The sequence below is a fragment of the Malus domestica genome, chromosome 10, assembly GCF_042453785.1.
Source record: "Malus domestica chromosome 10, GDT2T_hap1".
Lineage (NCBI taxonomy): Eukaryota > Viridiplantae > Streptophyta > Magnoliopsida > Rosales > Rosaceae > Malus > Malus domestica.
This window is the reverse complement of record NC_091670.1, coordinates 20,606,127-20,632,189: the sequence shown is the minus strand read 5'-3', so window position 1 is coordinate 20,632,189 and position 26,063 is coordinate 20,606,127. Positions and strand designations below refer to the sequence as shown.

At 39.5% G+C, this 26,063-nt stretch overlaps 1 protein-coding gene across 3 annotated transcripts; it reads left to right on the top strand.

The window, feature by feature from the left end:
- Window positions 1-5,925: 5,925 nt before the first annotated feature.
- Window positions 5,926-8,953, top strand: LOC114827610 (uncharacterized). Of its 3 annotated transcripts, none has more exons than XM_029109706.2 (2): window positions 5,926-6,183; window positions 6,922-8,953. In XM_029109706.2, exon 2 carries the CDS (start codon window positions 6,964-6,966, stop codon window positions 8,641-8,643), a length of 1,680 nt encoding a protein of 559 aa, XP_028965539.1. In that variant the 5' UTR covers window positions 5,926-6,183; window positions 6,922-6,963; the 3' UTR covers window positions 8,644-8,953. The 3 variants fall into 3 exon arrangements, with proteins under 3 accessions (XP_028965539.1, XP_070662167.1, XP_028965540.1); XM_070806066.1 differs by having other exon boundaries at window positions 6,020-6,183; window positions 6,888-8,953; XM_029109707.2 differs by having other exon boundaries at window positions 6,020-6,183; window positions 6,884-8,953.
- The last annotated feature ends 17,110 nt before the right edge of the window (window positions 8,954-26,063 follow it).

Below are 26,063 nucleotides of genomic sequence, written 5' to 3'. Positions count from 1 at the left end.
GCAAGAAGAACTTTTGGAGAACCAACATCAGTTGCTGCTCGAACAAATATGTCTCCTAGTGAGTATAAACATATTTCACTATAAGTTTATAATAGAATTTGTTGGAGTTATTAGGCTTATCAACATTGTTTTTCATTGTAGCTGAATGGTGGATCATGTATGGGACCGATGCACCAACTGTGAGAAAGTTAGCAATCAAAGTATTATCACAAACAGCTTCCTCATCTGCTTGTGAAAGAAATTGTAGCACATTTGCACTCATACACACAAAGCAAAGAAATAAGTTGGCTCATAGTAGCTTGGAAAAATTAGTTTATTGCTACTACAACATGAAGCTTCAAATTCGAGATAAGGAAGCAGAAATAGATCATGTCGACCGTGGGGACCCACTAGATGTGTTTGATATTGTTGGTGAAGATGATGATACAGAGGGTAACCAACTTTTTCAATGGATTAGACCTCTTCATTTAGATAATGATGAAGGCAACCCAGCTCCCAGAGTTGCTGAAGAAGCACGTAATGAAGGGATAAATGTAGAAAGAGTATTAGAGGAGGAGGTGGGATCTAGTAGCGCTGACTCTTTGGAAGAACTTTTGCGCCCAAGACCAAGAAACACTGGAATTCCACCTTCTTCCAATCCTACACAACCACAACATCGTGCTGATACTAATGATAGCTCTAGTACAAGATCAGGAGACTCACCTACCACCGAAGGTGGGAATGATGAAGGACATAGTGGAGCTGGAGGTAGTGGAGCTGGAGGTAGTGGTGGTGGATATGGAAACTATTATGGACCACCACCTCCCGGATATATGAGCCCCTTCACTGGTGAGGCAAACTTCACGCATGCAACACAGGATGATGACCATGGCAGTAGGCGGGCAGGACCAGGAATTGGTGCCATAGGGAATGACTATACTCGCAGAGAAAGAGGCAAGGGGATTTTGTCAAGTCAAGAAGATGACTCGTTATCTAGAACTTCAGACTCTGTTGGATTGGGAAGTAGTAACTATGGTTATACTCATAACTAACCATTTCCCTACCCTTCACATCCCATTCCTGTTGGGATGGAATCGAGCGACTCATGGAAACAATCCCAGACTCAATCTTCAAATGATTTTTCTTATGGACAACCTCAACCAATCTCGGATCCATATGGGTGGCATGTTAACAATTACATGCAAAACTATTTTGGGGATTTATCATTTGATAACTACTCTTCACAATACACTCATTCTACACGTAGAAATGATGAAGATAGTGAAAAATTTGAACCTCATAGAAACTCTATGTGGTACTAAAGTGTAAAATATTGTACTAATTCATTATATATAAATGATTATGGTGTGTTTAGACTTCTTTCATTAATTACTACATATTTTCTACACTCACAATGTTTGTCAGCTCGCTATATAATCAACTTGATAATGTTAAATCCATCATGCAATGCATTTCCTTCCAATTTTTTGTGATAAACTAATAGATAATTGACTAAATAAACATCCTGCAAAGTTTCAATAAAAATTTCCAAGTTTTTCTTACAATTTTCGTGGTTTCCATGTAATTTTTATCGATATCGATATTTTACCGATATTTCCATGTTTTCGGACTACCGATATTTCTGATATTACCGATATTTTCTTCCTTGGACTCAACCATAATTAACAATTCAAACAAAGATGTGAAGAATTTGTTGTAATGATTTTATAAGCAAATAAAAATAGAACAGAAAATTAAAGAGAATAAAATGTTGGGTTTTAAGGCAAGGATGAAGGTCTAAGGAGAATCAACCACAAGCAATCATGCTTAGGTTTCAATGCATTCAATGGAATATTTCGTCTCTTAGATGACTATTCTCGTATCTAAGTCCGGTTAAGGAACTATAGACCATAATTCTCCTTAAGTATATGATTCTCTCCGGTTAGGGCAAAGGTCATATATCCTAACATGCATTTTATCCGGTTAAGGCATGTTAAGGCATGTTAAGTAGAACTCATTACGTATAAGGGAACGATAAAATCATGCAAACGATAAAGTGTCTCCCCAAAACCTCCTCCTAGACTTCCTACAATCTCTCCTTTATATATTGATCAAAATCCTATAATAATTAGGTCTTTTGCAATCCTTTCCTCATTTGTATTCCACAACTGATGATGTGGCGAGTAAACTTCCCAAGTAAATTACTTCAGACTCCTTTGAAATAGAAATAAAGTCATATGTACACGTTCTCTCTTGGGCAATGGACTTCAGTTGAATTATGACTTAAAAACCCAACAGATTTTGCAATCTCCGCGTAGACTTTGTTGACTGATGTCCTGTATGAAAATCGCTATAACGTCTTCTAGAAAACCTGAAATCACGAACCGTAATATTCCTTTGAAAGCTAACTTCCATATCTTTCCAATGGTATATGGATCAACAGCTGGTTCCATCTGAGGTAGTAGATTTTAATCCATAAATTTGGTTGATCTGCACAGACAGCTTCTGCTTTAAGCATGCCAAACTCATTTCAATTGCAAAAGTGCTCCTTTTTCTTCTTTCTTCATATTTTTTCTTCAAACCTACGAAAACATAAAACTATGTGAAAGTGAACTAAACTCACTCAAAAAATATAATAAGAATCTAAACTCAAGGGTATAAAATATGGTTATATCCAAGGTTCTAAAAAACGTTAGGCGCTAGTCGAGCGGCAGGCTGGCGCCTAGCGCCTAGGTGGCTAGGCAGGCGCCTAGGTGGGCTAGGAAGATTTAGGTAAATTTCTTGTATATCTTGTGAATAAGTGCATATTGACACATACAAAAAATTATACTTGTATGAAATCCATGGATAAGATAATAAAAAATGATAAAATGCAAAAAGAGTATCTAACAAGTCCAAAATTTAAAAACACATTAAGCATATATGCCATATAACCATAGTGAGGAGTATTGTAGGATGACATATGTACAACAAATTCACAATTTTAAACCACTACTTAGATATGATTTTTTATTTTATTTTTTAATTTCATTAAAAAAAAACCGTCCAACGCCGCCTAGCCCGCCTAGAGCCCATCTGATTTTTCCAACCGATTTGCAAGAAAACGCCTCGCCTCAGCCGTTTTTAGAACATTGATTATATCAATGTTTCCATTTAAGCATTGTACTATGATATTGACTGAATCCCACAACCACAAATCTCCTTTGCTTTATTCGCCCAAGTGGCGGACAATTACGAAACTAGGCTCAAACAACTAAATTACAACACATGAATGTCAAAGATGAAATCAGAGTATCGAATTTAGCATAGAAGGACTAAGTGGGTTCTTTGGTCACGAGCCACCACCACACGCGTCAGCTGGCGGTCACGACTCGCTGAAATTTCCACCTAAATGCTACAATGGCTCAAATTATACCAACATGAAGATCATGAGAGTGGAGTAAGAGTTATACCTTACTTCCGCTGGAAAACCGCAAGAAAGGGCCGAAAAACCCTAAAAGGGTGATCGCCGATTCAACGTCATTGATGTTGTAATGCCTTAAACCTTGGTTGGATTTTTCTCATGGGGTCAAGATGAGTCGATTAGTGGTGGTGGTCGATGTCAGGATGCCTAGAAATGGTGAGATCATCGGCTGTGAGCTCGAAAAATGACGAGCATTGTTCATTGGGAAACATTAACCAAACTAGGTCGAGTTTGGGTGAAAAACAATCTTGGAGTGTTGTTAAGTCATTTGATGGTGGTGGGTGACTTCGATTTGCTAGAAAAATGAGTGAATCAGTGTGGGAATTTAGTTGCATAAGTCGTGTTAGGAAGCGATTGTAGGAGTGTAAAAGTGTGAAATCCCATTCATTGATTTCACTATTGTAATTTACGTATTTTGTATTTACGGAATTTTATATTATTTTTGTTAATTTTAGAGCTTTAATGTAGAACTTGTAAGTCTATATGATTAGATATTTGGTTGTCATTTGGAATTGATACTAGTGTATGTGCTCTAATGCATATCATGGGTGTTGATGTAGGATGTATGGTGTATGTTATATGATGTATGATAATGTGACTGCACCATGTAGCAGTGTGGTACATATACAGTCATACTTGGTATATTTGTGATGAGGGACCATATTATTTTAGGGATGATCATGCTTGGTACATATGCAATGGGTGATCACTGCCTACACTATTAGACTATGCATATTGTTTTGCTTGGTATATTTGCGATAGGGGACCATACCCATCTGGGAGTGATCATGCTTAGTATATCAGCGATGGGTGATCGTACCTAGTACCTTAGGATACGGTCATGCTTGGTATATCCACGATGGGGGACCATACGTATTTTAGGGGTGATCATGCTTGCTATATCGGCGATGGATGATAACTGCCTACATTATTTGACTATGCCTATAGTTGTTGGTAAATCCACGATGGCGACAACTTCCTAGTTGGATTTCGTTGAGTTGGTCCGAAATCCCATTTCATGTTCGGTTCCATTGAGTTAGTTTGAAATCCTAGATTCTTGTACATCGAAGTTACTCAAGTTTACGTTTGTGGTTGTAACTTAGAGTTACAATGCTTGATGTTTGGATTTTAGTAGAAAAAATATAGTAAACCTTATAAGGGTTGACTTTATTAAAAATTAGTAAAGTGATATTTGATCTTGTTGGTTGATCAATGTTGTTGAATGTTAATATTGTGCAGCTTGGATTAATGGAATTGATTACTGTGATTGTGGAGTTGTATTGAAAAACATGTTATATGTGTGAATGACGAAATGACAATCTTGGTTGGCATATAGTTTCATTATGTAGATTGGAATTTAGTGATTCATGCTACTGAAGTTTCATTGAGTGATTTTGGAGCTCTATATCTTTCTGCTAGAAAATACTATAGAAATGTCAGAATTTATCAAATAGTGAACTACGAATGGCTTGAACATGTCTTATGGTACGTAGGAAGTCTAACACAGAGGTTAGATGCATCCAAGAAATATGTAAAAAGGTTACTATGTTATTGAACTATTGGATTGGTTTTAGTCATCATGACTCGTAAATAGGGCATGATAGATGAACAAGTATTTTTGACGTCACGTGTTGACCTTGGATGTATTTTGGTATGGGGTATGAATGGGTCACGATCCGAGTCGTCTGTTCACTTCCCAAAGTGAGATTGGTTTGCTTTCCCACATTATTGGGCTTGCTATTTGTAGGAAGTCAAATTTACTATTTGGACCCAACTTACGTTGCTCGTAATTTTTTCATTATAGCTCTGTTTCGCAAACAGTTTTCGCTTACACTCTTATGGAATCAAGTTTTATTCGAAAGCACTAAGTATGACCCCAAAGGTCCATGGATTTTAATTGAACGTTTATGAAAATTCAAGTTTTTTTAACTAAGTAACTAAAACTCTAAATTAATGAAGCTAAAAAATTACAATAAAATTGTGCAAATACGAAATACTTAATTATATAGTGAAATTAGGGGATAAAATTTCACACATGATCCCCTTGTAACATAAGGTTTAACGGTTTTATTGATCTATGTAATCTTACGTTTTCTGATGAGCTCGACAACGAACTTGAAGTCTACTCATTATTTTGCGATTAGTAAAGTTTTATTGTAATCTTTTTAGATCAAATCTTGCAAGAACCATTTTAGGGTGCAAGAACCATTTTGGGGGTAGTTCTTTATGATATATATTTGTAATATTTTTTTAATAAATAAAATATCTTACTCTTTTTTTTTTTTTTTTTAAAGCCTCTCTTACTTTTATTGAAAATGACGATAAATAGGGTGGTGAGCATCACCATTTATAAACCACAACGGGATGGCTTTAATGGTTGGGGATGAATTCCAAGCCCGTTGTTCATATGTCACGTCCTAAATTCGACTTTGGACGCTAATAAACACGATGGTAGTTAAAAGAATTTGAAATGAAGCGTGAGTCTTCCCGATCCGTAAAAGACTAGACGGACATGGCCAAGTTACCAAAAAAAAAAAATCACCATTTACAATATTCCCGTTTGCTTGTTGCTTCTTCGGAATTAGTGTTGACATTAGATCCGGTCATTCTCTACTGAAGTGTAGAAGGCGCAAACACACTCTCTCTCTTCCTCTCAGTCTGACAGAGAACTGCTTTGCCATCCACAAGCCCTGCCTTTTACTTCCCCACTCAACATTTGACAACAACTGCGTGCTTCTCAGGTACTCTCCTCCTCTTCTTCCTCCGTAATTTCTCCAGTAAGTTTACTTTTAGTAATTAATCAGTAATTTCCCATTCTTGGTGCCTATGGGTGTTGAATAGCTCATTTTGCTCACAATTTACTATTTTGGAAATGGGTTTTGCTTGTGAATGAATAAGATTGGATTTGGGGGTGTTAAGTAATTTAAGTCTATCCCCTTTATTTGTTTATTCAAATCTTTGTGATTGATGGAGTGTTATAGGGTTTGCTTGTGGGTTTAATTCGTTATCCAGTTAGAATTTGAATGCTAACTTGCAAATTTGGTATCAATTTTCCACCAAGTTTCTGGTGATGGATTTAGTTTCTTTCAGTCAAGTTTGCTGCTTTTCTACGAGGAAGAAAATGGGTTAGTTTTTATTTTGAATTCCCCTTTTCGTTTGTGTTATGAAATTAGTGTTTTTGGTGTATGCATATTGTGTTTTGTGTCAAAGTGTTTCGAAAGGTAGATGAAATTCTAAAAATTGGTTCTGGCTTAATTACGCTTTCGGAATATAAATTGGGCACACAAGGGATCTGTTTCGACAATATTTGCTTTTATTTCGAGAATTGGCGTTAAATTTGTGTGAAATGAAGCCTAGATTGCGTTCTAGACTTTTAATTTGATTGATTTGCATAGGTTGAGTAATCTTTTTTAAGTTTATTAGTTTAAAGTTTGGATATAGGCAGGTTTCTGATCGATATTTGCAACATTTGAAAATAGGGAGAAGTAGAGATACGGGTAGGGTACTAGGGGGCATACGTCATGATCAAGCGGGCGCCAAGTAGGAACCAGAGAACCAAAGGAATCAAGGTGAAGCATGTTCTGCAGATCTGTCTGCTGCTTGGGGTGTGCTTTTGGTTAATCTATCAGGTCAAGCATTCCCATGATAAGAAAGTGGCATTAGATAAGAAAGATAAAAAAACCCCAACCAGAAGCCTGAGTGAAGGTGAGCTTCTGAAACTTGGGAGGAAGGACCTTCCGAAACTTGAAGTCCCTAAAAATGAGAAACAAGAGGAAGAGGATGAAGTTGAAGCAGCAGGAGAGGAAGACGAGAAACATCAAGTAGATGTGCATGAAGAAGAGGATTCAAAACATGAAGTAGAAGCACATGAAGAAGAGGATCAGAAACATGAAGGGGAAGAGCGAGAAGAAGAGGATCAGAAGCATGAAGTAGGAGAGCAAGAAGAAGAGGATCCAAAGGGTAAGCAAGAAGAAGAGGATCTGAAGCATGAGGCGGAAGAGCAAGAGGAGGAAGAAAACAAGAATGAAGAGACAGAGGATGAGGGAAGAGGAGCTGGAGATGATGAGATAGATGAAAATGAGCAAGAGGGAAATGAAGGGGAAGTGGAGCACGATGAGGATTTTGTAGATGAAGAGAAAGAAAGAGAAGATGATGGGAATGAGAAGGATGGTGAAAAGAATGACGGTGAAGAGAGAGAGGATCAAGAAGAACATGACAGTTCATCAGATGATCAAGATAATGAAACCCATGATAAGAATGCTCATGAAGCACGAGAGGAGAATTACAAAGGGGATGATGCTTCTAGTGCAGTGGCCCATGAAGTTACAAGCACTGAAACTGAGAAAGTAAGTTCGGAAAACTTAAATGAGAACCCAGAAACTACTGTGCTAGAAAAAGACAATTCAACAATGGTGGAAGATAGAATGGCTGAAAATGGTACTATTTTAAATGTAGGTGCAAGTGAAGAGAAGGCTAATGGTAATATGGCCAATCCTGCGGAGAGCTCACTTTTACATGAAAAAGTGAAAACACAATCTAATGATGAACCAGAAGCATGGAATAACTCAACAATGGTGAGTGCCGAAGCTAACGATAATTCAACAATAGTGAGTACAGAAGCAAGCAATAACCCTACAGAAACCAACCAGGCAAGTGGTTCATACCAGCAGAACGGTACAGAGATCGTATCTGAGTCAGCTCACTCTGAAAATGCGACGGTGGATGGTATGGGTACTGGAGAAAGCGTGACCATACTAACCATGGTTATGGAACAGGCTAACAACACAGCTTCTCAGAACAATGAATCTGACTCAAATTCAACAATATCCACTAAAATTGAGAATGCAGATGGGGCATTGGGAGAATCATCTTCCTTCTCTAATACGGTAGCGACTAACGTGTCAGAGAATATCTTAAGATCTGATGGAACAGCTGAAACAGAGGGTGGTTCTAGATCTTCATCGTTAAAGGAGGCCACAGATGCTGTTCAGAATGAAGAGTCCAATGGTACAAGTGAATCGGACAGGACAGATGAAGGTTCAGACTCCACAAATGGGACACAGGACGCAACTCAGCGTGATCCAATTGATTCTTCTGATTCCCATATCACCCAAGACAAGAAGGAGGATCGCACGGATCTAACTACACTGCCGGAGATAACAACCGAGGGGGATGAGAATGGAGAGGCTGCAGCAGAATGATGATCGTTGTCTTTGGTTTCTTCTGGCGCTTGATGTTTTCATGCTTGCCTTTGCAAAGCAACTAGGTTAGTTATTGTGAATTTTAATCTACGGCTAGAAAATCAATATAGCTGTTAAAACGTTGGCTAGTTTATATCACCCGCAGGTTTAATCTGTAAAACTAAATCCAACCGTCTGCTGTGCTGTTTATTTGCACCTTTGTCTTTCTTTTCATTTATTCTTTTTATTCGCTGTTCTTGTAAGTTGTAAGCTCCTGGGACAAAGCTTGTGATGCTTAAAAATGAAATGAATTGTTAATCCAAGTTGAAAATTTGGATGTCATTTGAATCGGAAAAAATACGTAAATTGTTTGCTAGAGTTTTGTCGAATGGTTTGTGTTTTGTTGATGATGCTGAAGAAAAATGTTTAATCTCTTAAGCAACTCTGTCGTGTTTGGTAATGCTAAAGCATTCTTCTGTTATTCCTTCTGTTAAGCCTTTGTTTTGGAAGCAGTTTCCTTTTACCAGACGCTGGTTTTTTCGCCGGACGCTATGAAACAAAAACTTCTTGGTCTGTTGTATACTTGGTGGTGCGTATTGGTGTATAATTAAGTTTTGGTTTGACGGCAATCACTTTTTTAGAGTGTCAATAATAGCTCCTTCAGTTTACTTTCGCTTCGGCTTATAAAATGATGATGTGGCATGTGAGCCTGCTGCACCAAATTCATGGGATGAGATTGCGAGTTGTATGGCAAAAGTATTCAACTCTAATGTCAATTTGTACGCCAATGTGCACCACCGATACATTTGACCAAGCAAAAAGCAAGCATGTCCTGTATCTTAGTCTGATTTCGACTGCAACATTTCTAAAGACGTCAAAATGTCCAAATAAGCAATAACAATAAAAATAAGCAGCAACAATATTTTTCAATTGAGAAGCTAAAGTTGATGTGGAATGACGTAAAATGACATCTCTCTATGTTGCCAATTTTGACAGCAGCGTCAAATATTTTTTTAATTAATTATTAAATACTTTTTACTAATTTTTTTATTGGTCTAAAGTCTTGCCTTTTAATCAATGTATAAACATTTTTGTACCTTTTAATTCATTTTCTTTCATTACCAATACAAAGAAAATAAGCCCGAAATTTAATTTTATGTTTAAAATTTAACATATCAGGTGGAAAGCAAAACTTTAAAAGATGTCCAAGTGCCATATAAGTTGCCAAATTAAATTTTATCTTTAAAATTTGACATCTCTGGAGATGATCTTTAGCTGTCAACGATGTCAGCTTTCTTACAAAGTCGAAACATGAGGCTGAAGACCTTTCTTGAAGCGCTTTAAGTCAAGCATGATTGAGAAGACACTTAATCAACTTATGCGGAGAAAGCCGAAGCAGGAATCAGACACTTCTTTCTGATTTCAACACAGGTTGCGCTTGATGTGCATTCCATTGCAGCAGCATCCAGATTATCGCCGTGCCTGATCAGGACCAGAACAAAATTCATCGGGCATTGCTTTGTAATTCAGTTCAACATGAAATAAGCAATCACAACTATACGATGTTACCATAAGACAGTAAATCAACCATCAACCAAGTCTTTCTGGGAAATCCAAACGCTATTTTTCACAAAATATCATAGCGTATAAATAGTTTGCCAACAGTTGAAAGGCGAATATAGACTTTATTTCCAATTGAAATATTCATCTGAGATAGCCTGTGAATGAGAACGCAAGATTCTAATCCTGCTCTCTCTTAAAAAGTGCTCGCAGATCAAGCTTTTTTTTTTTTTTTTTTTTTTTTCCCTTCCAAACAACTTACTTCAGAGCAAGCGAGCATTGTCATACTGAGTATACATCCTGGAATTCTCTCTTCTTCTTTCTGATAAGAATCATCGTATACGCAAACACGTGTTTCTAGCCCCGACTAGTGCATATGAACCCCGAATTCTAGCATGATTTATGATGCTTAAAAGCAACCGTCACATTTGTATGCTTTAAAACATGTAAGCATTCACAAGTAACAGATGAGACCGTAGACTAGAGGTCTTTTGACACAAACACCAAAATTGCTGCACATCACTTCAAATCAGAACAACAAAGGATGCAGAGTAAAATGATGTAATATAGCCAAGTGAACTGATACCTGCAAAAAAGCTGACAGTAGAAAGATTTGCAATGGCCATCGTCTGATATGTTAGGTACTCGGACAGGAAATGACCGAGTGCATAGACAAACGACGGAAACGTAGATAGGTAGAGAGCCTTGTTTTCAAGGTTAACGGCGCAGAGATAGCAGAGTGTGCAAGTTAAAAGAGTCCAGACACCAAATGTCCTCCCATGAACTTCAGACACCAAATGTCCTCCCATGAACTAGTGAAAGCTAGTGATCTGAGGCATTTTAACATATCTAAAATCTCAAACAATCCGAACATCCACACAAAGCCTTCATCCCACGAGGACATATTCGAGGAAAAACCATCCTGCTACGCATTCTCATCGAAGGACACGACTCGCAACACAAACTTTGCTACTTATGGATGAAATGTGAGAACAATTTCAGCTCTTTTGGATCTCTCCATATCCACCAAAATCCATAAAATCAAATAGTTGAGAACTTCCTTAACATCCTCAAACAATTAAGAACACAAGATTTCCAAATGCATATCCAATCAAACTCCCACGTTAATCAACATTAGCTCTCTACTTACCAAACGCAGTGAAATATAACACAAAAAAATGACAAATGGGTTGTTTTTCTCAACCTTCTAAGTACCAAATGGTGGAAATTTGAGTAGTTTGAGTAGAAATTTCTTTGTCCCACATTGGCCATTCCCAAAAGATTTTATCACTTTATAAGGCTTTGTCCTTTCTAGAAAGTGATTGGAGTAATAGGCCTGGAGACTAAAATTGGGCTCACCCTTGGGGTTGGGCTTTGGGGTGTACTAATTAATTGACAATTAATTATATATTAATTAGTTGGATATAAGTCAACAATCTGTGATAATTTATATATGCTAATAAATAATAAATGCAATAGGAATTAACAGAATATAAACTAGAATACGAATTATAAAACAGACAACTCGAAGATCGAGGCTTGTGTACCGCAATGTCCTTGAAACAAAAATTGACTTCTGGCAAATTTTAATGTGGTTCTCTCAGAAAGGATGTTTATGATTGCAGGAGAAGATTTATGATTTTTTTTATGTCTTAAATGTCATGCAGATGGATGTATATATAATGTGATTATACCTGTTCGCAACAGGTTTGAGGAAGGGATGCATCTGTTGGGAGACATCTGCTTAAAAGGGTGTTTTTGTTTCTGCGTTTTCACACTTCAGACTTCATCTGAAAAGATGAGTTTGTTGGTAAAAATAATTAATTAATTAATTTAAATTCGAAATTAAAAATAATTAATTAATTCTGAAAATAAATAATTAATTTAATTATTAGAGCCCAAGAGGCTCAAGGCCCATCTTTTGACAATTAAATATATATTAATTATATATTAATTACCAATTAATTAGTACACCCCAAAGCCCAACCCCAAGGGTGAGCCCAATTTTAGTCTCCAGGTCTATTACTCCAATCACTTTCTATAAAGGACAAAGCCTTATAAAGTGATAAATCTTTTGGGAATGGCCAATGTGGGACAAAGAAATTTCTACTCAAACTACTCAAATTTCCAACAATACCCCACATTTGAGTTGAAATTTCATTCAAACTCCAACACCAAAGAGTAAACCCAAAAAAATTTCTCGGCGACCAAAGAGGAAAAGTATTGGAAGTGACATTTAAGTGAGAGAAAGAGAGAGAAGTGTACTGGGGGATTTGGAGAAGATGGCGAGGCGGAGGGCCCAAATGTGGAAGAACCCGAACCAAACGGAGACCAGCCGGAGCGAGCCCACCACCATCAGCCACCAGCTCAGCACCTTCATTGCGAGAGAGCTTCAAACCGCTCGTGGCAGTGCAAAAACAAAGCAAATGAATCAGAAACTATAGTGGCGGAGAAGAGTTGTTCTAGCATTAAGGAGTGAGTTTAACCGGTCATACTTGGTATTTGATTCAGTGGTATGGTTATTGCTTTGGGTAGAAGAGATTGTGTGTTCGATTCTCACACCCCCTTTTCATTCTTTTATTTTATAATACAATAAAAGTTTTTTTTATTTCTTATTTTTTTATCAAACAATAAATTAGCTATTAACTGAATTTAAACTTCTACTGTCACGCAAAGACTCAAATTTTTTATACTATTATAATAAAGAGTCACTTGCAAATAAAAATTTATTTAAAAGCAGGTTATTAGCGGGTGGATTGAATAATACGACTTTTTTTTTAATTAAAAAAAAGTTTAGAGGAAGATGGTAAAGGAAAGCAGTGAGCAGTTTAGGAGTGATTAATAATGCCACCTTTTTTACATCCATACATTAAATTAGATGGACTAAAATAGTTTACAAAAGATTTAATAATTGTGCACAATGTGGCTTTTTCCAAAAGTTATGGATAGTGCAAAGGGTTTTGCATCTCGAAGTCACTATATAAGTTTTAAGTTTGCATTTCTTTTTAAAATAAAAGAAAATAATGGACAATATTTTAACTATCGGAGAAATTTTTATATTTCATCTAAATCAGTATTTGATATTTTCTAAGGTTTCTGTGGAGCAAAAAATAATCAAGAAAATTATAGAGGCAACACTTATACTTTTGGGTGAAAGGGACAAAATTATCCTCGAGGCACGTCAGGATTCCCACGTACATGCAACTGACAATAACGGATCAAGGAAGAGTTCAAGGTGATCAAAATGGTATTTATTCAAAACATTCTCATCATTCCTCATCAAATCCTCACTCAAAATGTAACTCCCAATTTTCCTATTCAATTTGGGATTAATTGCCAAGTTAATTGCAAGATATTATTTCACATAATATCTTGCAATTACACTCATAATTTGGCCATATGTGGCTGGCCCCTATTCTTTAAATAGGGCCGGTCACTCCCCTATAAATAGCCATGTTTTCCCGCTAAAATGCTAGGTCATTCTCTACCTAAAAATTCCTAAACAATTTCTCTCTCAATTTCTAACTTTGGCATAGAAGATTCTTCGGCCAAAGCCCCTCCCCCCCCCCCCCCCAAAATTCATCAAGGGCGCGTGAGGCTTTTGGCCTTAATCTTAGGTGTTATTATTTTGCAGGTGCATTTTCGTCAAAGGAGAAGACAACGGAAATTTGCATCCACAAATTGGTGCTTTCATTGAGAGTTTGATTCACACACTCGAAGAAGACTTTCGCATTCAAAGTTTCTCGTTTCTCGTTCGTTCGTAAATTTTTCATACTTTCTTATTCCTAGAATTTTTTTTTAATTCTTTGAATAGATGTGAGGAAAAAATACAACGACACGAAATTCGGAAACCACAACGAACAGAACTTCCTACGTTCAAAGATCCGGATCAAATGATGGAGGATGAAACTTAACCCCACCACGACGATACAGGACATGCTTGCTTGCTTTTTGCTTGGTCAAATGTATGCTAGTGCACATTGGTGTTTACTTGTTGATGTGGTGTTGGGCGCACTGCTATCTTCTTGATCTTGTGACTGCGGCCGAGGAAGGAACACGCCTCGACCTTCGGGTTCTAGAGCCTGAAGACAAGGCTGCTACTTTCTTCAAAGTTCACAAATCGTCAACGTCGGGTTCAGTCTCGATAATTATATTCGTGAGAGTATAAGTACGCCGAACTGGTACCTGGCTGTACAGACACAAATACTCGAAAGAGATAAATGTCTTGATTGTAAATGTGGTTCGGCCGTCGGAATGCCGAATTCTAAAATGTACTTGCAAATATCCAATCATAAAATAAAACTTGGCTTTCAATATGCCAAGCCTAGTAACCTAGCAACACCTCACTTTGTTGAGAAGGCTGATGAGATGACCTCTACCAACAAGGACTCGGAAATCCTTGTTGATCGAGACCTGGATAAATAACCAGTCGGTCTCGAAGCAGTGATGTATATCCAAACTGAGGTGCTCCTCGGTCAGCTAATTCTACAGCTCCATGAGTTGTGCTCCGAATGCTATTTGAGCCAACTCGTCTGCGTCAATATTTCGAACTTGTGATATGTGCTTAAACGTAATGCCTACAAATGATTCGGCTAAATAGTTGGCAACCATATGATAGGGCGCTAGAGTACAACTCATGCAACGAAAAGTCCCATTGAGTTGGTTAATTACAAGTTCTGAATCACCGAGGATGGTACATTAAGGCCGATGACGAGGGCTTCATATTTGGCCTGATTGTTTGTATAGTCAAAATCCAACTTGAAAGAAAAATATCATCTGTAGTGATCAAGGGACTGGATAACGATTCCAATGCTAGCTGAGGTCGAGGTACTAGAGCTGTCAAAATACATCGTCCAATAATTATCACATGTTTCTACCATGCCAATTTCGACATCGTTGCCTTCAAAACCGTATTGAGAAGGATGTTAAGCTAAGAAATCGGTTAGCACCTATACTTTGATAGCTTTTTGGGGCACATATTGCAAACTAAATTCAGACAAAGCCATTGTCCATTTCTCAATTCGGCCTTTTACTATCGGCCGAGTAAGCAAATAGCAAATAACATTTGTCTGGGCAATGACCTAAGTAACAGAAGGGAGCATGTAATGCCTGAGTTTAGACGCATCGAAGAACAAAGCCAAACAGAGTTTCTCGATGGCTAAATAATTTATCTCAGCTGAGTTAAGATTCAAATGGCCTGCTCCTGCCCAGTGTCATTGTCTTGCGCAAGAAGACAACCAATGGATTCCTCGGCAGCCGAGATATACAACTTAAGAGGTTTACCGCGTCTAGGTGGCACGAGGACATGTGGGGTAGTAAGGGAGAACTTATTTGCGTGAAAGCATCTTAATGTTCTTTGCGCCATTCAAATTTGTCAGAATCCTTAAGTTTCAAAAGCGTGGAAAAAACCTTCATTTTCCCCACCGAGTTAAAAATGAAATGGTGGAGGAAATTGATTTTGCCGAGTAAGGATTAAAATTGCTTCTTGGTTGTCAAGGGTGGAGCATCAATGATAACTCAAGCTTTATTTTCATCTACCTCGATGCCATGTACAAGGAAACACAAGAAGTTGCATGTTGATATACCAAGTGCGCATTTGGTAGGGTTCATTTTAAAATTATGTTGGTGCATACGAAGGAAAGTTTGCGGAAGATCATCTAAATGTGTTCTGTAGTGCTTCGATTTGACCATAACATGATCGATGTATACCTAAACGACTATGTCAATCAGGTCATGAAAAATGGTATTCATAACTCGTTAATATGTGGCACCGGCATTTTTAAGTCTGAAAGCCATGACGACCCATTTGTAGGTCTCGATTGCCTTAGGGCAACAAAAAATAGTTTTGTAGACATCAACCTCAGTAATGAAAATTTGGTTGTAACCAGCATGGCCATCCATGAAAGATAACATCTTGTGGTTTACTGCGGTGTCGATTAACAAGTCCAAAATTGGCATTGTATATTCGTCTTTAGGGGTTGCCAAGTTCAAATTATGAAAATCAATGCAAATTCGTAAAGCACCACTTTTCTTTAAAACTGGGACAATATTCGCCAACCATTCGACGTATCGAGCTGTATGAATAAAATAGATTTTTAAAAGTCGAACGAGTTCATCTTTTATGCCGAGCTAAACTTCGGTCGAGAATCGTCGGGGATGGGGGTTAGCGGAAAGGTTTACAACTAACCTTGATGCGTAATTCATGCTCGATGAGTGTTCGATCCAGGCCAGGCATTTCATGGTAACTCTAAGCGAAACAGTCTTTAAATTCTTCGAGAAGTTTACAAAGCTCAGGTTTCATAAGTTGGAGCAACAAAGAACTAATAAATAAAGGTTGAGGGTCATCGGTTGTTCCAACGTTTATTTCGTCTAATGGATCTTTGAATTGGGGCCGACTGCCTTTAAGCTTGGCTGGGGCAGCTTGGACTTTATCAAATGACAGGATTGGACCGTTGTCTCTTACGGCGAGGAACTCTACTAAGTTCATGCCAGAATTCGGTTGCTTGGAAATAGTCCAATGGGCCAACAGGCATTCCATGATAGATGAAATCGCGGCCCGACGTCTATCCTGTTTGGTATCAGGCATCAGGATTGTCAATTAGGTTAGCCAACCTGAGCCTCGCTGAATACTGCTGAACAGTCTCGGCTTTAACCTCGATGTCTTTCTAAATTATGATCCGAGTCGACCGTCATTCTTTGTTGAAACCTTGCAGGGTGATGTAGCCGACTTGATCATCATAAAAGCGAGCTTGATTCATATTAGCTTCGAACGATTGATTGTCAGCCAAATGAACTACAATCGATTTTTCGTCCCAGAAGATGAGAACTTGATATAATGATGAGGGGATACAACTAGTTTGGTGGATCTAGTCACAAGCAAGTAATGCATTATACTCGGTCTTTGAATCGACTCTAAAAAAATGTGATCATGTGATTTTGACCCACGATATTCACCTATAAAGGAAGCACTCCCTTAGTCTAATATTTATCGTCGAAAGAGCTGCTCATGGTTACCCCTAATGGAATGAGTTCATTTTTTGAGCGATATAATGCTTTCATGAAAGAAATGGGAAACGGGTATCCTTCAATATGGGCCGTGAGATACAACGGCTTCAAGGGATGAAGATTAACAGATGAAGAACGGGGAAACAGTTCGGCGAGAGCTGCTTTAAATTTCTCCTCTTTGCTTATTTGCTTAGTTTCTTTGATGACCATAGAATCAACTTGCGTGGCCCCTTTGGCAATCACGTCATCGTCCAAGAAATTTGGTTAGGATGTGGTTAGTTAGAATTATGTTGGTAAGACATGGACCATGTTAATTTCCATGTTGTCGAGGACTGAAGGGCCCATCAGCTCATGATCTTCGTCATTTGGATTTTTGGGTGAGATGTCTTATTCATGGGCATTACTCGCTTGGCCATCTTCAGTTACAGCGAAAACACGTTCATGCGGCATGTTTGTCGGAGCTGTTTTGTTTTGAATTTTGACCACTGGCTTTCTCGGTGTTAGGACTTGGTTTTGCGCTTGTAAAGCCTTGCAAGTCCGCTCCTGATATGTGATACGAGCGTCTCATGTGTCCATGTGAGCATCTAAATGCACCACGTGCTCTTTTTCATTGGTCGTAAGGCCGAAGAAGGAAACGGATGAGAAAATTTCAAAATGGTACCGCAGATATTGGAGGTCCTCGAGAGAGAAAGGAAGATCGGTAGTATCAACATCAATATGTGGTTCTACCTCAAAGCTGAAAACTCAAGCCTCGCGTATATGTTGGAATCTAGCCTTCATTCCCAGATCCGACCACTTTTGGATGATTTGTTCGACATCAGGGCAAGTTAACGGTAGATCAAGAAACTCTTGGCATGCTTTTGGCAGGCAGTACAAGTTATTAGCCAAATGCTTCTTGTGAAACTCCTGTATGTATTCCAAAGCCTCACTGAGAAATGACTGGTGGCTATTTCGTCTGACTTTAATTAATGGCTCATGTGGGGGTAGTGGAGGAAGCTTGCTTTCGGCTTCCTTCCAGAAGTGCTCGAGGCCGAAGAATGAGTTTGATTCGCTCATCGGATTCTTCAATTATGGTTTCAAAATCGCGATCGATTGCCTTCTTTCCTTGAAGCAGCTCAGTCATGATTACTGGAGGTTGTCGGTCATCTTCGTTACCCACCGTCTCTTTTGGTTGCCATTTGGTAGCTGGGGTAGCCTGGGCTGCTTGTCGGTGAGCCATACAGTCTATTCTTTGGTGGTGACGTTTCTGCGATTTTGACAACACAATAAGTAGTGCGTTATCCCTGAAGTAATGTGTTCCTCTAAAGTAATGTGTTCTCTCCTCTCTAAAGCCCTAATGGCTAATAAGCCTTATTTATACTACTAAAAAATAAAATCCTTACTAGAAAAGGTCTTCTAAAAACTAGGAAACATAATAACATAAAATAAATTAGGAAACATAATCCTAATCAATTATGGGAAATCAACCCAGCCACAAATCAGCCTCTTTTTTTTTTTTTTTTTTTTTTTTTTTTACTTTCAGGGCTCTAAAATAGGCTCCAAATGACTGAAATTAAAACTTGAGATGTCCCGAACATAATTGCAGAAGACTTCTAACCCAAAAGACATCATCTTGGACGCCAAAAAGTCCAAATAAGCCCAAAACGTCACTTTGACAGCACTGCACGCTGCTCCTTTATTTCATTGCCATAAATAAACTGCTTGGTATAAAAATCTAAAACTTTGATACGAACAAGTTGAAAGAGACATAAACATCCTTCAACTGGAATCACTCCGAAATTCGTTCGTTTCACCATATTTTACTCCAAAAAAAGTCGAATGTCCTACATTGGAAATATAATTCAAAGTATCAAACTTCTACCAAAATAATTACCAACAACAACAACAACAACAAAGCCTTTTCCCATTAAGTGGGGTTGGCTATATGAATCCTAGAACGCCATTGCGCTCGGTTTTGTGTCATGTCCTCCGTTAGATCTAAGTACTCTAAGTCTTTTCTTAGGGTCTCTTCCAAAGTTTTCCTAGGTCTTTCTCTACCCCTTCGGCCCCGAACCTCTGTTCCGTAGTCACATCTTCGAACCGGAGCGTCAGTAGGCCTTCTTTGCACATGTCCAAACCACCGTAACCGATTTTCTCTCATCTTTCCTTCAACTTCGGCTACTCCTACTTTACCTCGGATATCCTTATTCACAATCTTATCCTTTCTCGTGTGCCCACACATCCAACGAAGCATCCTTATCTCCGCTACACCCATTTTGTGTACGTGTTGATGCTTCACCGCCCAACATTCTGTGCCATACAACATCGCTGGCCTTATTGTCGTCCTATAAAATTTTCCCTTGAGCTTCAGTGACCTACGACGGTCACACAACACGCCGGATGCACTCTTACACTTCATCCATCCAGCTTGTATTCTATGGTTGAGATCTCCATCTAATTCTCCGTTCTTTTGCAAGATAGATCCTAGGTAGCGAAAAAGGTCGCTTTTTGTGATCTTCGCTAGATTGCTCCGGTCATTAGTGTGGATAAGTATATAAATGGATAGAGATAGGAAAGCAAACACCAGATGTACGTGGTTCACCCATATTGGCTACGTCCACGAAATAGAGGAGTTCTCATTAATTGTGAAGGGTTTACGCAAGTACATAGGTTCAAGCTCTCTTTTAGTGAGTACAAGTGAATGATTTAATACAAATGACATTACGAAATATTGTGGGAGAATGATCTCGTAATCATGAAACTTCTAAGTTCCGGAGTGTGGTATCGTCTTGACTTGCCTTATCTGTCTCGTAGGTAGATGTGGCATCTTCTCTGGAAATACTCTTCCTCCATCCAGGGGTGGTATCTTTAACTGGTGGAGATGCACAAGGTAATGTATCAATTTCACTTGAAGCTTACTTGTAGTTTCAGGCTTGGTCAAGCGCGATACAAACCATGTAGTAGGAGTCCTCCAAGTCGCCGAGCTAGGGGATCTGCTGAAAGAGGTGACAGACAAGGTAAGCAATCAGAGCTCTAAGCAATCAGTCCCAGATCAGAACTTTGATTTCGAGTTCCGGCTGATTGTTCACATTCTCCCTATCTTGCAGGCAGCATGAAGGATAAAAAGAAGAAAAATGAGAAGAGATGATATGGGATACTTTTGCTTTTGAAGAAGTAACATTCCACAGGCTTATTCTTGAACTGGGCTGGAGGGTTTTCTGGTTTCCTCCAGAGTATAAGGCCAACTGAAGAATTTGAGGGTCAAAACAAGTCCATCAAATCTATAGTACGTTCGACCCTGCTAATATGGGATACTTTTGCTTTTGACAGAGTAGTGGATGTATCGGCACGTGTGCTGTTACGCTTGTCTCCACATGCTTCCTTGTATCCTTCTCACTTGCCCTATATGTTCCTCAGGCAGATGCGGTATCTTCCCTGGAAGCATAAGATGTTGAAGATGAGTACTCGAGAGCAATGCCAGGTAAGTAATCAAGTAAGGGGTTTCAGGCAGTCAGTTCCTGACTGGAAGCTTGATTCCAAGTGTTGACTGATTGATCTACTTCTCCTTGTCTTGCAGGTAAGAACAAGACCAAAGGAAAAGACAGGGAAAAAACATGATATGGGATACTCTTGCTTTTAACCCTGATGATATGAGATATTCTTGCTCTATTATAGCTTGTTTGCAGAGGTATTATCGGGGGGAAAGAAAGCTGAATATTTCGAAAGGCTTCTTTGGGAGTGCCCTCTCAGATATGAGAAAGGGTTGAGCATTTTTGCAGGTCTGCCTGTCTATTGGGGATGGAGGTCAACATATATAGGAGTCTCCCTAACAACAAGTAGTAATGCTATTCTTTTACCTTGCTTGGTCATAACACGGTAGAGGGAGCTGCCAGCTTCACATGTTTTAACTCTGTCAGAGCACTTTGAAAAAGTGGTATGTGGTATCTGGAAAGCTGATGTTGCGTGTAAAGATTACAGACAAGCTTTATCCAAGGAGATCCGGCTCTTGAAGTTGGGAAAGTGGTGCCTCTTCGGTTTTCGAACAAGCAATCCTATCGGAGATCTGGCTCTCGAGATTCGGAGAACGATGCCTTTTCGATTTTTGAGAAAGCAATCCTGCTAGGGGTCTGGCTCTCGAGATTCGGAGAGCGGTGTCTCTTCGATTTTTGAGAAAGTAATCATGTTGGGAGTCTGGCTCTCGAGATTCGGAGGGCGGTGCCTCCGTCGAGTGCAGATTTTTATAGAGGCTGGCATTAAGTTCCAAAGCACACTTGAATCTCCACCAGTAGAAGCTCCATTCTTGCACTTCTAAGATCTTGATTTGTCCGACCTCTTCTCTCTTCAACACCTTTGAAAATGTCTGGCCCCTCCGACTGTCGTTTTGACTTGAACCTTGTTGAAGAGGCAGCCACGCCTTCTCCAGACAACATATGGCGCCCATCCTTCGTCTCCCCTACTGGTCCTCTTACCGTTGGGGATTCCGTGATGAAGAATGATATGACCGCTGCGGTAGTGGCCAGGAACCTTCTCACTCCCAAAGATAACAGACTACTTTCCAAACGGTCTGATGAGTTGGCTGTTAAGGATTCTCTGGCTCTCTGTGTTCAGTGTGCAGGTTCTGTGTCTAACATGGCCCAACGCCTATTTGCTCGAACCCGCCAAGTTGAATCATTGGCGGCTGAAGTGATGAGTCTCAAACAGGAGATTAGAGGGCTCAAGTATGAGAATAAACAGTTGCACCAGCTCGCACATAACTATGCTACAAACATGAAGAGGAAGCTTGACCAGATGAAGGAATCTGATGGTCAGGTTTTACTTGATCATCAGAGATTTGTGGGTTTGTTCCAAAGGCATTTATTGACTTCGTCTTCTGGGGCTGTACCGCGTAATGAAGCTCCAAATGATCAACCTCTGCTGCCTCCTCCTTCTAGGGTTCTGTCAAGTACTGAGGCTCCAAATGATCCCCCTCCAGTGCCTGCTCTTTCTGGGGCTCTACCGACTGCTGAGACTTCTCCTAAGCAACCTTTGTGAAGGCTCCCTCTTGTTTGTTTATTTTGACTCATGTATATGTACATATTTGTGACTTATCGGGGATATCAATAAATAGCTTTCCTTCATTTCAACGTATTGTGTTAAATACACCAAAGCCTTCTTCGCTAAGTTCTCTGAATTTTCTTTTGTTGAAGCTTGTATGTTGAAGCTTTGTGAGTAGAGCATGTAGGTTGAGGTAGTATTCCCTTAATTTCCCGAGTGAGGAAAACTTCTCGGTTGGAGACTTGGAAAATCCAAGTCACTGAGTAGGATCGGCTATATGAATCTTTGAACACCATTGTGCTCGGTCCTGTGTCATGTCCTCCGTTAGATCCAAGTACTCTAAGTCTTTTCTTAGAGTCTCTTCCAAAGTTTTCCTAGGTCTTCCTCTACCCCTTCGGCCCTGAACATCTGTGCCATAGTCGCATCTTCTAATCGGAGCGTCAGTAGGCCTTCTTTGCACATGTCCAAACCACCGTAACCGATTTTCTCTCATCTTTCCTTCAATTTCGGCTACTCCTACTTTACCCTGGATATCCTCATTCCTAATCTTATCCTTTCTTGTGTGCCCACACATCCAACGAAGCATCCTCATCTCCGCTACACCCATTTTGTGTACGTGTTGATGCTTCACCGCCCAACATTCTGTGCCATACAGCATCGCCGGCCTTATTGCCGTCCTATAAAATTTTCCCTTGAGCTTCAGTGGCATACGGCGGTCACACAACACGCCGGATGCACTCTTCCACTTCATCCATCCAGCTTGTATTCTATGGTTGAGATCTCCATCTAATTCTCCGTTCTTTTGCAAGATAGATCCTAGGTAACGAAAACGATCGCTCTTTGGTATTTCTTGATCTCCGATCCTCACCCCTAACTCGTTTTGGCTTCCATTTGCACTGAACTTGCACTCCATATATTCTGTCTTTGATCGGCTTAGGCGAAGACCTTTAGATTCCAACACTTCTCTCCAAAGGTTAAGCTTTGCATTTACCCATTCCTGAGTTTCATCTATCAACACTATATCGTCTGCGAAAAGCATACACCAAGGAATATCATCTTGAATATGTCATGTTAACTCATCCATTACCAACGCAAAAAGGTAAGGACTTAAGGATGAGCCTTGATGTAATCCTACAGTTATGGGAAAGCTTTCGGTTTGTCCTTCATGAGTTCTTACGGCAGTCTTTGCTCCTTCATACATATCCTTTATAGCTTGGATATATGCTACTCGTACTCCTTTCTTCTCTAAAATCCTCCAAAGAATGTCTCTTGGGACCCTATCATACGCTTTTTCCAAATCTATAAAGACCATGTGTAAATCCTTTTTCCCATCTCTATATCTTTCCATCAATCTTCGTAAGAGATAGATTGCCTCCATGGTTGAGCGCCCTGGCATGAACCCGAATTGGTTGTCTGAAACCCGTGTCTCTTGCTTCAATCTATGCTCAATGACTCTCTCCCAGAGCTTCATTGTATGACTCATTAGCTTAATACCCCTATAGTTCATGCAATTTTGTACGTCGCCCTTATTCTTGTAGATAGGCACCAAAGTGCTCGTTCGCCACTCATTTGGCATCTTCTTCATTTTCAAAATCCTATTGAAAAGGTCAGTGAGCCATGTTATACCTGTCTCTCCCAAAACTTTCCACACTTCGATTGGTATATCGTCTGGGCCTACTGCTTTTCTATGCTTCATCTTCTTCAAAGCTACAACCACTTCGTCCTTCCGGATTTGACGATAAAAATAGTAGTTTCTACATTCTTCTGAGTTACTCAACTCCCCTAAAGAAGCACTCCTTTCATGTCCTTCATTGAAAAGATTATGAAAATAACCTATCCATCTATCTTTAACCGCGTTCTCTGTAGCAAGAACCTTTCCATCCTCATCCTTGATGCACCTCACTTAGTTTAGGTCCCTTGTCTTCTTTTCCCTTGCTCTAGCTAGTTTATAGATATCCAACTCTCCTTCTTTGGTATCTAGTCGCTTATACATATCGTCATAAGCCACTAACTTAGCTTCTCTCACAGCTTTCTTCGCCTCTTGCTTCGCTTTTCTATACCTTTCACCATTTTCATCGGTCATATCCTTGTATAAGGCTTTACAACATTCCTTCTTAGCCTTCACCTTTGTTTGTACCTCCTCATTCCACCACCAAGATTCCTTTTGGTGTGTGGCAAAGCCCTTGGACTCTCCTAATACCTCTTTTGCTACTTTTCGGATACAACTAGCCATGGAATCCCACATTTGGCTAGCTTCCCCCTCTCTATCCCACACACACTGGGTGATTACTTTCTCTTTGAAAATGACTTGTTTTTCTTCTTTTAGATTCCACCATCTAGTCCTTGGGCACTTCCAAGTCTTGTTCTTTTTTCTCACTCTTTTGATATGTACATCCATCACCAACAAGCGATGTTGATTAGCCACGCTCTCTCCTGGTATAACTTTGCAATCCTTACAAGTTATACGATCCCCTTTCCTCATTAGAAGAAAATCTATTTGTGTTTTTTACGACCCACTCTTGTAGGTGATCACATGTTCTTCTCTCTTCTTAAAGAAGGTGTTGGCTAAGAAGAGATCATATGCCATTGCAAAATCCAAGATAGCTTCCCCATCCTCGTTTCTCTCCCCAAAACCATGGCCACCATGAAAACCTCCATAGTTGCCTGTCTCCCTGCCCACGTGTCCATTTAAATCTCCTCCTATAAATAACTTCTCCGTCTGAGCAATTCCTTGCACCAAGTCTCCAAGGTCTTCCCAAAATTTCTCCTTCGAACTCATATCCAACCCTACTTGAGGTGCGTACACACTAATCACATTGATAAGTTCTTGTCCTATTACAATCTTGATTGCCATGATTCTATCTCCTACCCTCTTGACATCTACAACATCTTGTGTCAAGGTCTTGTCCACGATGATGCCAACACCGTTTCTTGTTCTATTTGTGCCCGAGTACCAAAGTTTAAACCCTGAGTTTTCTAGATCCTTTGCCTTAAGACGAACCCACTTAGTTTCTTGTAGGCACATAATATTTATCCTTCTCCTCACCATAACTTCCACTACTTCCATAGATTTTCCCGTTAAGGTTCCTATATTCCACGTTCCTAAACGCATTCTACTCTCCTGAACTCTACCCTTCTGTCCTAGCTTCTTCACCCTCCCCCGTCCAATGGAATCAAAGTACTTCTTTTGTGTGTCCCGTGTAAAGTTGATAGGTGCATATGCTCCCAAACAACTTTGAGTGGAGTCGTTCGAAAAGAAGTTTCTATGGCCCCCTTGCTCATTTAACACTGCATCCGGGTGCCTATGGAGATACAGCGACCCTTGCTCACTTATCACTGTAATTGGGCCACACAGCGCGCCACTTACGGGTGACGCCCTAGCTTTAGCGCGATTTCGTTCTGAATTCATTTTCATAAGGATTCGACGTAACTGTGGAGTGCCGGCTGTCGACTACCTGACGCCCTCCCCCTCCTCCTTTACCCGGGCTTGGGACCGGCAATGTAAGATAAACTTACATAGGCGGAGTTTACCAAAATAATTACCAAATCATACTAAAAATAGGGTAAAATCTATAATATGAAATTGACTCATCAAGGTCCCAAAGAACTACACCAAAACCACCCTGTAGTCCTTGTTGAATCCACATCAAGTTTTCTCCACTTTTGTGAGACACGATTTGTCTTCCTCAGCAGATTTATGCTATTTTTAGAACTCATGCAGCCAACCCTCAGCTCGAAATACCACCTCCTGCGGCGGCAAGAAATTACCATTCCATAAAGCATCATTTCTATTCTTCCACAGTGTCCATCAAGTCACCAAGCATATAGTTCAAAATCCGAGGATAGAAATTGCATAGCAATTT

Excerpts from the sequence above, each read along its gene's own strand:
- LOC114827610 (XM_029109706.2), top strand. The coding sequence starts at position 6,964 with ATGATCAAGCGGGCGCCAAGTAGGAACCAGAGAACCAAAGGAATCAAG.